The sequence below is a fragment of the Apodemus sylvaticus genome, chromosome 3, assembly GCF_947179515.1.
Source record: "Apodemus sylvaticus chromosome 3, mApoSyl1.1, whole genome shotgun sequence".
NCBI lineage: Eukaryota > Metazoa > Chordata > Mammalia > Rodentia > Muridae > Apodemus > Apodemus sylvaticus.
In genome coordinates this window covers 70710478-70728224 of record NC_067474.1, presented here as the reverse complement: position 1 = coordinate 70728224, position 17747 = coordinate 70710478, and the positions used below count along the sequence as shown (strand labels likewise).

Sequence of the window (17747 nt, the reverse complement as noted above, 5' to 3'; positions counted from 1 at the left end):
AGTAAGCGTCCAGGGCTGGGCTTGTTCATGGTGGGTCTGCTGGTTCTCTGGCCGTGGAGCTCTCCACACTGTTGCCAGGAGCCCCTGTACATGGCCAGTCTTACCATCCTTGCCTTGTACCGTAGGTTTGGATATAGTGGACTGTACACATCGTGATGCTGTGAAGGGTTGTTGGGAAGGGGATGACCCGGCAGGATTGTTCATTCTTAGACCGCAGAGCCATCCAGCTGCAGAGGGTAGCTATGTTCTCAATGAAGACACTTGTCATTTGAGGTGGGACAGTTCTTTATTGTCCCCAAAATTCCAGTAAACTTGGCTCCTCTTTTCTGTTATTGTGACAAGCAAAGAGACGCACATGCATTCCTCAGTGTGGACAGGGTACCTGAGTTAGCATTAAAGTAGGAGATATACCAAGGAAGATTCAGGAATCGCCTTTGTATTTCAAGTCTGCGGATGAAGTTTCTACCCCTCTTTCTGGTGAATCCAAGTGTGTTTAAAAGCAGAAACGAGTAGAATGCCCAGTTTTGGTTAGTCCTCCTCTCTTGTTGGAGCCTCAGTGTATGGAGCCTGGGATGACCGGCTTGACTTTGGGCTAATCACCCGGATCCCATGGGTTGTGGTATCCTCAAAAGAGAGAGAGAGAGAGAAGGAGGTTGCACCAGGTCAGGACTGAGGTCCTCCTGCAGACATACCCCTCACTCTCTGCACCATGTCCTCTGGCGTGCAGCCTCGGCTTGCTAACAGGCACTTTGAAGGAGGAAAGAAAGGCTACTGGGGCCTCGAAGACTGGATTGAACAGATTTGCCGAGAATTTCCCTAACAGAAAGCAGTCCACTGCTTATTAACCACAGCAGCAGGGGCAAGGAGGAGGAAGGAAAGAGGTAATTAAAAGATTAATGGTGGCACAACTGAAGTGGACTTTCAGGTCAGGGGGAGCAAATTTACCCCATAGGGGGTTTAGCCTTGAGACACCCCATGGCTTCTGACAATGTCTAGGGCTGCTGCCCTCTGCAGGTAATAAGTGGAATGACAGCTAGGCCCATCCGGGTGTCACACTGGCTTCCTAATCTTCTAGGGAACTGCTTTCCACCCATCTTCCCTCAGTCCACGAGTCTCTCTCCAGTCTCATGAAAATAATAGGACCTCCTGATGATGTTACTGTGTATGCACCCATGACAGTGTTGCTTTCATTACTCTGTCCTAACAGCCGTGTGTGTGTGTGTGTGTGTGTGTGTGTGTGTGTGTGTGTGTGTGTGTGTGTGTAGCTAGGCTGTCGTCATCTTAAAAACAACAGAAGTGGCTTCTGAAGAGAGAAGCCACTCACCCCATCTTCCTTGTGAGGGGAGTGTTGTCTGGCCAGGGCATGCTGGATAGACTCCTTTGAGTCAGATGTGGCACTTTCCTCCCAGCCCCATCTCTGGAGATGGTATTTGGTGAGCCAAGCCCTAGGTTCCAGCCCCTAAGCCCCAGCCTTTGTTAGTAAAGAAACGAGATCATCCTGGGAAAGATCCAGCCGCCCCTCCCCCAGGGCTTGGTTACAGCCTCCTATTCACAGCCCCCTCGGCTCCTGAGGTGGGTGCCATTGCAGGAGAAAGCCAACAGCGTGCTGGCCATTGAAATCCAAAGGTCACTGAGTAATCGGGTTCGGTGTTTCCTTTCCAGCCTCAGTACCATCCTGACGTCCACCCCAGCCAGCCCCGGTGGCCTCCTCACTCTCCAAATGTCAGGTGAGTTTGTGAGCTTTCAGAGCCCTGCCTTGGGAAGTTTTCCGGTCCCCTGGAAGGCCCCACTCCGAAGGAACAGCTCCTCAGGGTGACATGACCAGGGCAAAACAGATGTTTTTCAAAGCAAAGGAAGCAAGGGACCAGTCTCTGAAATAACAGGTTTTTGTTTTTCCCCTTTTAATTGTAACCACAAATATTTTGGTTTGGTTTTATATCAGAGATGTTGCTTAAGATTTCCAAGTAACATTTTCTTATTCTGAGAATTTATGTTCTTGGAATGTGATTAAAGTTGTGGTGATTATGGTTTCTCTCTCTCTCTCTCTCTCTCTCTCTCTCTCTCTCTCTCTCTCTCTCTCTCTCTCTCTCTGTTAAAAAAAAAAAAGGATTTTTACCCCTTAGGAATGAGGGCAATGTTTTCTTTGGGGGCAGTGTTCAGCAAAGGAGAGTCTGTATTTTCAGCTCTGTGGTTATTGTCTGAGAGAAACAACAAGCAATGAGGATTTGCGTGAGAACACATGACTGTATTCCAGTGAAACTCAATTTACAACAAGTGGGATTTGGCTAGAGAGATGTCATTATCCCCTGCCACTGCCCTAGGAGTGACCTGGCACCTGTCATGCTATTTGGAGTCAGGGCCACCCCCTGGGGAAACAGACATGGCCTTAAGGTTTGCATTTTTTTTAATGAGTCTTGATTGGCATTTTTGCATCCAGCTATTTCAGAAGCATGGGTAGTGACTTCAGGCTGCACTGAGGAGGAGCGGCAAGCCTTTGCTGCTGAGGGAGCACGGAGGAGCAGGAGAAAGAGGGAGGAGGGGAGGAGAATCAAATGTGGCTTGAGCAAGTTAGGCAAAAGCTTGCCGAGAATCATGTGACACAGCAGGGCACTCTTCCAGTATTAACACTCTGATATTCATGCAGCATTTTAGGGCAGATTAGGTTAGTGGGGCGATGATTCTAAACCTTAGTGTGGCTCAGATGAAAGTGGTTTGTTTTTCAGACATGACAGGTACTCAGGAGGCTTAGAGGAGGTGTCATCTTGTGACAATTGGTTTAACTAGATTTCATCCCCAGTGTTGCTGTTCTGTCGAGTATTTTCCCTCTGTGGCAGTCCCTCACTGATTCTTCACCTGGAAGGCAGCAGGTTCCCCGATGGCCTTGCTAATGCCAGGATTGTGCGTCCCCTGAGAACCACGACTCAGCCCTATCCTAGACCTTCTGTAGTGGAACCCAGGTGGCATCCGGCACTCTCTGTTATAGAACTCTCTGGAGCTGCATCCTGAGGAGAGTTGATTGGTCCACACTGGGGGCAGATGCTATCCAAAACCATAACCATGCACATCAGATTTAAAGGGGCTCCCCTCATCTGGCTTTCCCTAGTCTGACCTGACCCCCCCACCCCTTGCAAAAGCATGACTTTGCCAGAAACAGCTTTAATCAGCTTCAAAGTTGGTAGACGATCACGGCATCACGGGGGTGGAGTGGGGGGGAGGTTTAACCTTCTGAAGTCACCAGGCTTCTGTATCAAGAACCCCCACTCACTCTCCCACACTCACTCTCCCCGCACTCACTCTCCCCGCACTCACTCTCCCCCCACTCTTCCCTCCAATCACAGTGGGGGTTTTTAACCTTCTGAAGTCGCCAGGCTACTTCTGTGTCAGGCACCCCACTCACTTTTCCTCCCCCCCCCACTCACTCTTCCCCCCCTTACCCCCCCATTTCCTTTGTGTACGCATGCTTGACCTTGCTCATTTCTGAATTGTCTTCCATCCTCTCAGTAACCATTCCATCTGCAAACAAAACAAGCCATCTTTTCAGGATGACAGGCCACACTGGAAAGCCTCAGCCAGTGGAGATGACGGCCACTTTGACTATGTCTACGACCAGAACCAGAGGAACTTGGGAGGGGCGTACAGTGTCACGTACCGAGACAAACTCATGACCGCGCTTTGAGAGACTGAAGCCTCTTCCGGTCACCACCATGGTGCCATTGCATTCCATGAGAAGCGTCCTGGCATCACATGGATGTTTTTGTACAAGTGTCATTAGTGCTTTTAGTGTCCGTGTAAACATTTGAAGATACCGACCATAGATTGCCATGATTTACTGTGGACTGCATTCTCAATAATGAAGGTAGCTAAAGGCTCAGGAATCATTTTGATATGCTGATTTTTAAAACTGAAGTCAAAGTCTCTACCATCGTGCTGTGTACCTGATAGTTTTGTCATTTAACCAGTTGGGCTCCCATAAAGCAAACCAATAAAACCATGAGCTTGGGGAGATAGCTTAGCACATAGGACTATTGTAGGAAGGGGAATGGCCGGGACCAGCCTCCCTTGCCGTGTGACCTTAGCTGGATCATTCCCCTTTCTTTGGCTTCATTTCCTCCCTGAAGAGAACAGGCTGGGTTAAGTGATCTCCAAGGTCCTTCTGTTCTGTGATCGATTACAATTTCACTTCTCATTTGGGGTGAGAGCATGCATCCAGACTAACTCCCTGTAGGGACAACCATAATACCCCTTCTGTAACAGGAGCTTGGTAAAGATTATAAAAGGGCAGGGAGGTCTGGAGGTTGCCATCTTTAAGTGGGCTAGCCCGTATGGAATTGAGCCTCATGCTGATCACCACTTGCATAGCCTGTTTCACTAGAATTTACTTCTCAAACTTTAGGATGATTTGTAATGCCTCAGTGATTGGTGCTGCTGACCTGTGCGATTTCAGAAGATACCATTGTGACTGCTGTCAGAGTAGAGGCTGGATTCCATCCTAGACTGAAGCCCTTTGAATAGCAGCATGCAGTCGAGATGAACTGGGGGGCGCACAGGAGAGCCTCCAGGTTTCTGCAGGTCATGCCAAAGCATTGTGTTGCACAGAGGGATGTATATGGTCCCCTCTCCTTCTGTAGGACCCCAAAGCAACATGTCTTTTAGGGTGAAACTTGTACCAAAGTATTTATTTACCCTAATTCAAGTAGCGCCTCTGACCCCATTCTGTCTCCGTAGGCAGTCCCAGTATGCTCTTCCATTTGTGTTTGTGTAATCAGTTAATTTTGTGTCACTTTGATATATGTGATTATAATTTGGTTCCTTTTAAGCCCTTGGGCATGTGTTAATAACATCTTCTCTTGCTAAAATCTGGCCTTTTTTGGTTCTATGAAAGTCTCTTGAGGAGGAGGGAATCAATCCTCTGCACACTTGCACAGGGGAGTAGACCACCGACCTATAAACTCCCCACGAGATGCATGTTTACGGGTGTGTTCCATTTCAGCAGGTGTTCTGATCCCCAGTGTATGTCCTGCATCTGAATAAACGTGCTCTGGGTCTCTTCATCTTACTGCTAACATTTTTTACAATGTGTCTCCAAGTAATAAAGATTATCCCTACCTTTATGGGGTTTTGGGGGGTTTGTTTGTTTGTTTTTGTTTTTTTGGACTCCATCTTCATTTCATTGATTCTTCTGCACAGAAGCCTCCCTTGGGTCTCACTTGTGGTACAGTTGACTCAGGGTACCCGAAGGTGAACCTTCAGTTATGTGGTTGGGACAAAACCATCCTTCACTGAGGCTCCTATAGGTTCAGTGGCCAGGGTGGTTCCCCTGGTGCGCTCCAGGAGGAGGCTGAAATACCCACCTCCAGTTGTAAGCTGATCAGAGAGCTATCTGGGTGTTCCCTGATAACAGTCCTATGGTGACGCATAGATGTTCTCGTGGTTGCTTACCTCTTCTTGGCTGTGTCTGTGGCTTCTTAAAGATGATCCAGTGCTCTCAACCAAAGCCTTCTGCTTCAGCTGCTGTTGAGTGGATTTAGTTAGCTGCTGACATGGGGCATTCTGGCTGTGACGGGGACGCTTTCCGTTCCTTCTCTCGGTAACCTTTATCTACTGCATGGTGGCTGTTCTTGCAGCCTTGTTTTTCTGTTCCTGTTGGGGATTGGTGTGGCTCAGGGGTCTCTTCTCTGCTTCCCACTTTTCTCGAAAGTCTCCTAGAACTGCCTCGTTCTGTCAAATCTTATAATGCTGCTGATTCTGAAAACAGCTCAGACTATTTGTACGAGTTTCTGCCCTGACACTTCAATGTGGATGTTCCATGCATGGTTCAAAGTCCATGTGACAAAAAGTCAAATTTATCTTTGATCACCACTCCTGGAATGCACAAGTTTCCTTCCCTCTCAAGTTCCCTTTGCTAAGGGCAAGAATGTATGTATATATCAGGCACAACTCTTCCTCTGCCTTGCCACCCATATCCAGGCAGTCCATTGGTCTGCTTAACTTGGCTTCTTTCATGATTCCTCCCAACACCATCCTGCGGGAATGTCTTCTCTTGCTATCTGGTCTCCACAGCCCTCGCCAAGCTCCCTCTTGACTTTCTGCAGCCATATTGAAGTGTCATTCCAGGCTGGGCTGGGCACTGTACTTTTGTCTCTTTGCTCTAGTCCCTCCGACTCCTCACCCATTTGTGGGAACAGTCATAGCAGACCGCTTGCGTCCATCACGCCTCCCGACTGTGCCCTGCAAATGCTGTTCCTTCCACCTAGAATCCTGCCACTCTCAGCTGCTGCTTAGCCTCCAAGCCTCCGCTCAGACGTCATCTTCTCTGGGGACTCTCTTGACAGCCGTCACCTCTGCAAATTGGGTTAATTTCTGTGTTCTGTGTTCTACTACTGCCTCCCCTTCCACCCCCAGACATGGGAACATTGTACTCACAACTTTGTATTGAAACAGCCTCTTTTGTTCATCTCATCTTGGAGCCTTAGACTCCTTAGTAGAAGCTTTGCCTTTGTTCCCAGTGCCTGACAGATAGCAGGGGCTCAATGGATGTCTGCTTAGAGAATGGATTCATTTAAAAGGGAATTTCTAACCAGGTAACAGGCAATGATAGGTCATCTCCAGTCTGGTCTTGAGGGTTCTGATGTATGTACCACATCCAGTCTGGAGTGTCACATTTTGAGTAGGACGTGGGCCACCATGTCATTCACAGATCCAGCTTCATCCTGTGTACACACGCTCTCCAGCTTGGGTATAATGTTGAGCAGGGCAGTGGTCCAACCATCCGACATCGGAAACCCCATTAGGTGGATAGTGATCATACATACAAAGGGGTTCATGGACAGTTTCATGTTCCAAGTGTGTCGCTTTATCTTCCTGGCCATTCTGAGAGGTGGGTGATAACGTGCTGTTACTGATGGGGTTCAGGCAAGCAGTACCTTCGTGTCATGCAACAGGTAAGTACCAGCTTCTGGGTTCTCGTGTCTCAGTGGCTATCCTCACCATGTTGATCCACATCTCAGCGAGACTATTAGACTGTAGTTCACTCCATTGAGGTCTAGCAGCTGACTAGAGAACTGCCTTTCTAGCCAACAGCCTAGTGGCAATCCACAGTCATCCCTATTGTCTGCGGTAACTCTGTCCATCTCCACTACCATCCCTGTCATCCGTGGGCTAGTAACTGCCTACACCCACCTGGGGCTAGGGGCTCCATCTATAACCAGAACCACCATAACCATCTATAACCATCATGATCTCTGTCTATATGAGAACCACTATAACCTCCACTTAGTTGTCTAGTGACCCTCTCCACGCCTCAGCCCACTCTTGTCCAGTTGCTTATCTACAGCTACTTCCTTTTCAAAGGAAGCAGAGATAGAGTGGAGCATCCTTGTGGAAGATGTTCCACACCTTCCCAGCAATTCATACGTTTTTCTGTTATCTGCAAGAACCATCAAACGTGCTTTCCCACAACTAATGAACTTATTCTAGTTTTGAAGTTCACAAGCTTATTAACTAGTCTTCATGGCTCTGTGGACCCTCAGAACATCGAACAGTGAGCTGACGTAGCTCATGGTTGTTACAGCGGTCTTGGAAGTCTGCAGGTTGGGTCCATCCTGCATTCACAACTGTTTTGTGTGCTTCGCTGCTCAAGTGTTCCCACAGAAGATGCTTCTCATTAGTGAGGACTGGGGGTGGGGTGGGGGGGTCCCTTCTGATTCCCTTGCCTGTTAAAACTATCCACTGTCCTTCCAGGTCAGTGACTCCAGCCTGTTTGGAGCCCTTGGCTTTGCAGCTTTTACCTAGTTCTTTAAAATCTGAGTTCATCAAAGAACTCTCTGGGCAGCCATATTGATCTTTTTAGATCAATAGTTCTCAAAGCAAGGTCTAAGTCAATTCCCTGACTGGACAAGTTTCCCAGGTGCTCCGTCGGGTAAATACCACAAATTGGCCCAGGATTACTGGCTTCTGCATCTCCCACCAGGAGGTAGTGAGCAAACACAGGCCAGGGGGTCTGGGCTGAGGCTCAGACAGGAAAGTCAGCTGTTAAGGAAAACTGGCACATTTTAAGGAGTCCCTGGGGTGTCTAAAAGGCAAACAGACCTGAAACTGGCGCTCAGCTGAGCCTAGGCAAGAAGAAATCAATAATTCTGCAAATAGGCCTGCATCTTTCCAAATTAGGAACCAAAGACAATTTATTCGGAAATGTTGAACTTTGGTCCTAGAGAGATGGCTTAGTGGGTAAGGGTTCTTGCTGCCTTTTCAGGGGACCCAGATTTGGTTCCCAGCACTCACCTTGTGCAACCAAACAGCCTCTAACACCAATTCCAAAGCACCCAGTGCCCTGTTCTGGTCTCTTTGGGCACCTGCCACCCATGGGTCATTAAAACATGCTTACAAAAACAAACTTCTTTTAAAATGCTGGGCTCTATTTAAATAGTTGCTGGTAAGACTTATTTATTTATTTAAAGATAGAGTTTCTCAGCATAGACTGCCTGTCCTGGAACTCTGTGTAAACCAGGCTGGCCTCAGACTCATAGAGATGTACCTGCTTCTGCCTCCCAAGTGCTGGGATTAAAAGCATGAACCACTATACTAGGCTTAGGACTTAAATTTTAACCATCACCACAAGGAGTGGGGTGAATGGGGTTGGAAGCATCTTTTAGTTAATCCCATTTCTTGGTGTGACAGTTCAGTTTTAATTTACATTGGTATCAAGGGGGGAAATATATATATAAAATTTAAGTAGACATAATGCTAAAGAGTATGTGAATGGATCCCTGGGATGTAGTAGAACACTTGTCTAGTATGGCCAAGGCTCTGAGGTTGAGTCCTTAGTACTGCAAAAAGTAGCTAAATCTGCCTAGATAGTGTGCATTGCAACTTCCTAAATAGAGGGCAGAAGAACTTGAATGCCAGTGGTTCCTTGTATAGCTTGAATTTCACCATTACCACCTCCCCTTAGTCTGTCAGACCATTTCCTGGTCATTGTCCTGCCCTCCTCCAGAGAGGCTGGTAATGTCCAATCACAAACAAGGCAGAGGAGACCACACCCATCTAAGGACTTGTCTCAGAATGAAAGCCCATTCTTGGAAACAGGTGCAAGATTATAGAAACTTGATGACAGGACATTTCAAGCCATATGAAAGACAGTCTTGCGGCCCACCGTGTGACATTCTGGTTGTCCCGGAAAAAGGCTTACAGGTCTCTGGTGAGGTAAAATGTGGGAACTTTGGAGTCACAGGCTTTGAACATCGCTTTGCCACCAGTCATGTGATCTTTGCCAATTTTTCCAATTTGTCTCATTTTCCTCATAACCAAAAGAAATGTAACAATATCTTGTTAAGGGCCTCAAATCAGGTCTGTGGAGATGGCTCAGTCAGTAAAGTGCCTGTTGCGTGGCCTTGAAGGCCTGAGTCTGGGTCGCTGACACCCCCATCCTCATCCCCATGTTCATAGCCTGGAGGGTGGTCTAGGACGGCCATTTGCATTTCGAATGAGTGAATTCATTGAGCACATAACACTCACAGTAAAAGAATAAGTAACAAGTGACTGATGGGTAGAAACAGCAAAGAGAGGGCAAAATAGGAACTCTGAGGCTAAAATCCTCCAGCAGAAACTGACTGGAGAAGCCTCGTTGAGGCGAGCAGCTGGAAATCCTATAGTCTCCTCCAGGGAGGCTTCCAGGAAAGTACGAAAACCAGCAGAATAATAAATCACATCGAGGGCTTACAAATATATACAAACCAGCTGGGGAAGCCACTAAGACAGCCGGCTGGAGGTCCCAGGAGAGACCGTCCCTGGCAAGTGTCACCTCCAGATCCAGGTAGCATTACATGGCTGCTTAGGGACACTGAGACAGCTGGGTACTGGTGAAGCTTTTCCTTGGTGAACCCCTACCGCACAACTCTTGGCTTCTCTTTTTCCACCGTAGGCATCTTTTTTATCATGGGACCAGGAATAGAAACATCTTTTGGGTGTAATTTGTCTTCTAGCTTTTCTCAAGGACACCGTGTTTTTGACTCTTGGGGTGTTGAGCTGTTCTCTTTCCTCCCTGTTACAGAGTCAAGGGAGGTACAGCCCATTCCTGGGCAAGGTGCCTCAGAGGACACTTTAAGACAAACATGCTCAGGTCTGGGGTGGAAGGGGGCAAGCAGCTCTATTTCCAGAGTCAGCTCAAATGACACAGGGACAGTGTACCAATATAATAGACTTTACATGTAGAAAGCTGGACATGGTACAGTTCTGTAACAGTCCTGGGATGGGGGCAGGGCAAACAGATCTCTGGGGCTCACTGAACGGTCAGCCAGTTAAACTGGTAAGCCCAAGTTCAATGAGAAGAAACCCTGTCTCCAAAAACAAGGTTAAAAAATGATAGATGACTTCTGTCATTTGCCTCAGAGGCCTCAATATACACTTTCAAGCATACATTTATAACACCTCTGATATCTTTGCCCATATATACATCACACACAGATAATATCTCATCGAGGTGTGGCGCACAGTGTCTAAAGCTATATGCTTGCAATTTTCAGTGGGTTTTGAACAGTGACACCTCGGCAGTCCATGTGAACAGAAAAAGAACAAAGATAGTGTCTAGCACAAGAAACGGTGTGTCTCCTGGGCCAAGGGGGGAGCTGTGTGTTCTAAGTTTAGCAACAGTGAGGGGTGCCTGGTTCTAGAGGAAAGATAAAATAAAAGACCGTCCACGGTGCGGAAAGACACCTCTCTTTGAAACAGCCAGGGTAAGAGCAGAAATACCATGGGGATCTTTTGAGGAGGGATAAAAGGAGAAATAGAAATGATATTTCTGTCTGCGAGTCCTGGGGGGATAACTCAGGCACAGTGTTTGCCAACAATGCTGTTGTAAATGGCAAAGCTGACACAGGGTAAAGGGTAGGTGAGGGCTCAGAACGAATTCCACTGCTCCGGTAGGTCTTGAAAGTTTGGAGAGTTTGTATAGTTTCCAAGTTATCTAGTTTGGGGTTTTATCTCAGACAAAGCAGAGAAAGTTTTGCCCTGTTTGTATACTGAACAGAGAGTAATAAGGGAGCTGCGTAGATGGCTTGGTCGCTAAGGTGACCATGCAGGCCTGGTGAGCTGTGTCAGGAGCCTGTGTCCCCGTGTAAAAGCAGAGCTCAGTGGGGCCTGTCCATGGGGACAGTGGAGACCAAGTGCTCAGGATGGGAGGAGGAGGATTTCTTGAACAGTCACTGTCCAACCAGCCTGGCTGTTCCCAGTGAGCTCTGGCCTTAGGGAAAGACTCAAGAATAAGGGGGAGAGCAACTGAGGCAGTCACCCAACATTGACCTCTGGCTTTCACATACATGTGCACACAGCATACTCGTGCACACACACATACCCCACACATACCATATGTACATGCACACACACACAAACTTTGTAATAAAGGAAATCATTGTGCTATATTTTCAAAGTCAGTGCACAATGGTAAAAACTCAATGATGGTGATGGCTCAGTGGATTTGTGCTTGCCCTGTAATTATAAGGACTTCAGCTTTAATCCCTGGAGCCATAGAAAGCCAAATCCAGTATCATACATATATAATCCCCATACTTCTATGTCAAGGTGGGAGGCAGAGATGGGAGAATCCCCGGAAGCTCGCCGGCTAAATAATCTTTCATATGCCACAGAAACTGCGGAGACCCCATCTCAAGGTGGAAGGTGTAGACTGATACCCAAGGCTGTGTTCTAACCTGCACATGGCTGCCACGTTCTATTCATGCACAGCACAAAGATAGACACGAGGAACATTTTTAAGCCTCTGTCTAAGTGACTTCTTTTTATTCCTCAGCTTTCTAGGTCTGAGCTACATTTCTTGTCAATCTCAAGCCAGTCTTACATACAAAGAAGCGCATGTGTTTACTCAGCCAGTCAAAACTGATAGACATACAAGCTGCATCAGCCATCGATGATAATTGCATGCTAGGCATTCTGTTTGTGCACTTGAACAAATGAACTCTATAGAATAAATCCCCCAGGGAGCAGCCCTGCTGAGCCAAGAGGTGTGTGCATTGCCATTTGAGCACTTTTATGTGGCTCTTGCCCCCTGGGGGAAGGTGGGATGTGTTTGTGCCGTCTGTCTACACATCTACATATCGGTGTGATGACAGAGGGAAGCGTGCTCACAGAGTGGTTGCTAGCTTTTAGCCACTTTTGTTAGTCCAATGGGTAAAAGCCAGAATGTCTCTCTTTATTGTATTTCTCAGTGCACAAGGTTGTGCCTGGTTCACTGTTTATTTTCTTTTTCTTTATTTTGAGGTTTAGTCCTACTATATAGCCAGTGATGGCCTCAGACTCCCTAAGTTTAGACTGGCCTCGAACTTGTGAACTTGGTTTTCTATGATCCTCTGAATCATCTGTTCTTTTTTCATGCTCTTTAATCAAGATCAGTTGTAACGTGCTTGCCAAGCATGCATAAAGACCTGAGTTTGGATTCCCAGACTGATATAAAGGTGAGCGTGGTGGTGTGTGCTTGTAATGGGGAGGCAGAAACAGGCAGACCCCTGAGGTTTGCTGGCCAGCTAGCACATGCACACATGGGCATTTGCAGACATGCCTGCACCCACGAGTATGTACACACGCACAAGTTTAGGGCGATGAATCAACATTAAGCATGCCCTCTTAGCATTTTTGAAAATGAGAAAGAGAAAGCTGGGGGTTGTTGGTCATTGCTAGACCTTTCCTGAAATTGATTTCCAGACATTCAGATGGCCATCAGCACGCAGTCACCCTGGAGAGCTGAAGGGGAACACAGACAAGATAAAAATAGCTGAGATTAGGAATTGATTGCTAGTGCCTGTGCTTCCTTTCCTGCTAAGGTTTCTGTTGAAAGCTTTCCACTTAGACTACTGCGCACTCAGATGTGGTGACCTACCTGTGCATTTGACCAAGGAAGGACCTCCTTGTAGTTATGATTATGTTTCTGATAGCTCTAGTCCAAAATTGCAGGTGTATCCCAAGGCTGTGAGTGGTTTTAATGGCGAGAAGACTGCAGCTTTTAAAAACACCACAATAGTTGTCTAGGCAACCCACTAAAAGGGGTTAGAATAATTAGAGTCACACCCTACAGAAACCCACCTAATCACTCCCTGCCTGAAGGGATGGCTCGAACATCCTTTTTGGTGGCTAAGACCTCATCAGTAAGAGTTGCTGTGCTAATGGCCCAGCCAGCCTCCTCCCCTGGCTGAATGATGAGCATTGTACCTGTAATAAAAGCAATTAAGCCAAAAGCCCTGAAACCCAGCCAGTGTCTGGCCTCAAAGGCTAAGGATGCTTCATATAGACACTGCTCAAGAGCCTGTGAGATCTGGGGAAGGGACAGAGGCTCGCTGGAGATGTTTGTGCACTAATGAATAGTGGGACAGACTCGTGCTCCTTTTTGTCACCGCAGAAACACATATGCAGGTTTCAGCTCCAGTTCCGGCTCACAGTGGTATGTCCCATAATTACAGTGTCGAAAGCCTGCTCTCCACCAGTTGTATATTTTAATCCATCTAACCTGAACTTTATTTGGAATGAATAATTTTAATTTCAACCATGCAGTGAACTGGATGGTGTCTGAGGATTGGAAAATTATCCTTCCCAGCTCATGACCGGTTCTCCTGTGGCTCGGTAGCTGGGCTGATAAGGAATGGGCTGTTTAGAGGATTTATTTATTTATTTATTTATTTATTTATTTATTTATTTACATTCTAGCTGCCCAGACAGGGATTAATTGTACTACAGCCCCTTGAGGGAGATTCTTAAAGCAGCCATTGGTGGAAGTGTGTTCCTGCTGCCTTCCTCCAGAAGGAAAATTTCACTTAAAGCAAAGAACAGAGATAGTGGGATACAGAAGTGAAAGCAGAGGAAATACTAAAGAAACCAAGAAGGAAAAATACTCTTGGATGCTGGCTTAGTTAGGGTTTCATTCCTTTAAAGAGACACCATGACCATTGCAACTCTTATAAAGGAAAACATCTAATAGGGCTGGCTTACAGTTTCAGAGGCTTAGTCCGTTGTCATGACAGGAAGCATGGTGTCATGCAGGCAGACATGGTGCTAGAGAAGGAGCTGAGAGTTCTACATCTTGATCCACAGGCACAGGAGGTGAAAGTGACACACTGGGCAGACCCAGTGTCGCCCCTTAGTCACACGTGTTCCAACAAGGCCACACTGGCTTTTTTTTTTTAAAGATTTATTTTTTTATTTATATGATGAGTACACTGTAGCTGTCTTCAGACACACCAGAAGAGGGCATCGGATCCCATGACAGATGGTTGTGAGCCACCATGTAGTTGCTGGGAATTGAACTCAGGACCTCTGGAAGAGCAGTCAGTGCTCTTAACCACTGAGCCATCTCTCCAGCACCCAAGGCCATACTTCATAGTGGCACCACTCTCTCTGGGCACTTGAGGGCTATTTTCTTTCCAACCACTACATATGCATTTGAAGCAATGCCATATGCAGAGCAGCCCCGATGTAGCGTTTGTTTTAAGGACAAAAAAAGATGGAACCAGTTCTCAGTGATAGGCCCCTGAGCGAAAGGAAATTCATGAAATGATCATTCACTGGACTAGAATCATTCACTAGACCTGGAATGGACCTGAAATTGCTAGCACCTAGAAATCTCCCCACAAAATCATATGTAGCCCCTCCTCACAGCTTTGTACTGCCTCGGTGGCTCATGTATACTTATGCAAATGCATATACATATGCAAACGCACACACATACACACGCGCGCACACACACACACACACACACACACGCGTGCGCGTACACACACATATACACACACACACATGCACGCACACACATGTATTCACAAAGACAGACATTAGCAAGGATGGCACCAAGACAAAATGCATTTTCTGAGAGAAAAATGTCAAGTACCAAGTGCTTAAGCTATTCATCGAAATCAATTGAAAGGTGAATGAATGTGTCTGTCCTATGCTGGATCATATAGAGTCATGGAATCTTCTAGGCTGTCCCCAAGATGAACAGTATTTTGCTCTACAATTTGCAAAAGTAAGTTAATGTGGTTATAAGCAACGAGGGAACTCATAAGCAAAGTGAGATCTTTACGAGTAAATACTTGAAAATTACCAAAGAAAATTAAAATCTAATGCATCGGAACAAGTTAATTAGACAAGCATTTCTAGACATCTATACTTCCACATACTGCTATGTTGAAAATAACGTTTGACTCCAGACTGCTAAGACACTAATTGAATCAAGATCCCCCTATCAAAGATGGAGGCACACATCACTCATGCTAATAGAATTAATCTGGAAAGTTGATTATTTGGAAATTATCTTGAAAGAATTATAATTTGGGGAAATTCCCCTCTACCAGTAAGAGGTCTCTATAAAGGAATGTAAACCACATTTTAAAGTGTAACAAGGAGGAGGGTGGCTCACCTCTTTGATCTCTGAACTTGGAAGACCGGCAAATGGATCTCTGTGAGTTTAAGATCATCCTGGTTTAGAGTGAGACACTTGTCTCAAAAAACATAATGAATAGAATAGATGGTCAGAATCCTGGGTGTTCTTGCAGAGGTCCTAAATTCAGTCTCCAAAATTCATAATGGTAATTCACAAACATGAGCAACTCCTGTTCCAGGAGGATCCAACACTCATCTAGACTCAGCAGATGCCTGCACACATACATATAGACAGACAGACAACAGACAGACAGACACACACACGCACCTTTAAAAAATTAAATATATCAGGTAGGAGAGAGGTGCCAGAAATAGAACCCAGGGTTTTATGCAGAGTAAGTACGCACATGCACACTTGTACATGTGTGCGCACCTACACACACACACACACACACACACACACACACACACACACGGTGTGACCTTTCTCTAGTCTCTTTTCTTTAACAAATGACACTGAGTTTCTGTGTGAAATCTCCCTAATGAACATTCCTAACATTTGTAATGTGTCTGTCTCTTAAGACTTTGATACAGTTTTCTCTTCAAACCAATTATGCAAGAAGTACAATGTTACAAATATATGTTCTTCCATAGCCAAAGAGTATGCTTTCCATGAATTCAGTGAGAACTTGTAACCCTGTGCTAAATGAAAACTGAAATAAGTGACAGGTACCTTGGAACCAAGATGGTCATATGTTCTTTCTACTATCTCACATGGACACAACAGTGAATACATGAGTTCGGGATTTCCACTTCAGTTGCTGGTTTGGAAATACTTAATAAACACCCAGAGAGGGATGTGTCTGAGACCCTGATGAATGATGTGACTTCCATGAACTCACAGCACACAGCAAACACACAGTGGGGTACCAGCCCACTTTCCTTTGTAACCCATAGGCCTCTCCCATCATCCACAGGGCAAGGCAGTGGCTACTTATCCCTAAAGAGTCAAGTTGCCCCTGTTCAAACCCTGGCTCTGATAATCTGTAGCCGTGTGACTCTGGCAAAGTTACACACTCTTTCTGTTTCTGCTTCCATATCTAGAAAATAAAAAAAATGGATAGTCTTTGAATGACGGTTGGAGAGTAAATAAGTTGGCAGATGGTGCAGTGTTGGGCATTCAAAAATGTCAATTGAAGGGATCCCTTCATATTATAATAAATGCCTTAGTTTTTGTGAGGAGAGGGACTTCTGGCTGACATCTGACCCGTACAACACCACGCTCGGGTGAGGGGCAGTTCTAGGTCAGGAACCTGAACATGGATAGAAATGGCATTTCCCAGCATTTCCCAGCATCTGTTCCATGGTGCATGTAGAAAATGACAAATTTATAATACATCCTCGGGATAGTAGAGGCTGCTGGAGGCTTGAGAGCCCTGGGCTCCTATCCACTTAGCCCAGGGACGAGGAGGAGCAATGGACAGCTCTCTTGCAGCCCTTCTGAGAGCCATCCATTGGCAGCTCTCCTGAGATTCCCTCTGCAGGCCCTGGCTGGGTTAGTTCCGAGGTGGTATTTGCCATGTGCCCACATCAGTTCAGAGCTAAAACACGAGACAGTTGGCCCCAGCCAGGCTTCTCTAGAAAGGGCATAGGAAATTGTTGCAACTCAAGTGCTGTGTAGACCAGTAGTTCTCAACCTTTCCAATTCTGCTACCCTTTAATACAGTCATGTTGTGGTGACCCCCAGTTATAAAATTATTCTTGTTGCTACTTTATAACAGCAATTTTGCTACTGTTATGAATTCTAAATATCTGATATGCAATCACTGTGGAAAGGTTGTTTGACTCCCAAAGGGGTGGCGACTCACAGGTTGAGAACCTCTGGTGTAGGCACTGCTTGTATGTGCAGCATTGTTGCTAACAAAGGCATGGCTGGGACTACAAGTGGCTTGAACATGAGCTGTGCAACCCAGATCAGCTGAGCTGTGGGGGTGGGGCATGGATGGGACATGCGTCTGTGTGTGTCTGAGAGAGCTGTCAGGCTGGCACGACACTTTTGTGGGGAGACTTCTTAGCCACCCATACACTCATCTATTAAAAGCCGAGCATCCTTTTGATTTTCTGGCCTGCCTGCTTGATGGGAAGGTGTTGGGAAAGTGGAAGGAGTGCCACAGGGATTGCTGTTAATTCTTCCAGCTGGGGAGACTGGGTTAGAATGTGGGACAAGGTCTTGGAATGATGAACATAGGAGAGTAGGAGGGGTTGGGGGTTTAGTCCTCTGTGTTTTCTATGCATTCCCAAAGAAATACCAAAGAAAAGAATGGCCTAAAAAGGAACACTGTTCATGGAGGATGTGAATATAGCTCAGACAACCT

The 17747-nt window shown here is 46.3% G+C and overlaps 1 protein-coding gene across 3 annotated transcripts in view; it reads left to right on the top strand.

Annotated features, from left to right (window-relative positions):
• Epb41l4b (erythrocyte membrane protein band 4.1 like 4B) overlaps positions 1-17747 on the top strand; it is a 160146-nt gene that overhangs the window by 84554 nt on the left and 57845 nt on the right. For 2 of the 3 annotated variants that reach the window (XM_052176524.1, XM_052176526.1), the window contains exon 15: positions 1663-1727. In XM_052176524.1, coding sequence (XP_052032484.1) covers positions 1663-1727 — 65 coding nt within the window. Of the gene's footprint in view, positions 1-1662; positions 1728-3501; positions 5112-17747 lie in introns of those variants that run through there. The other variant, XM_052176525.1, reaches the window with a different exon arrangement.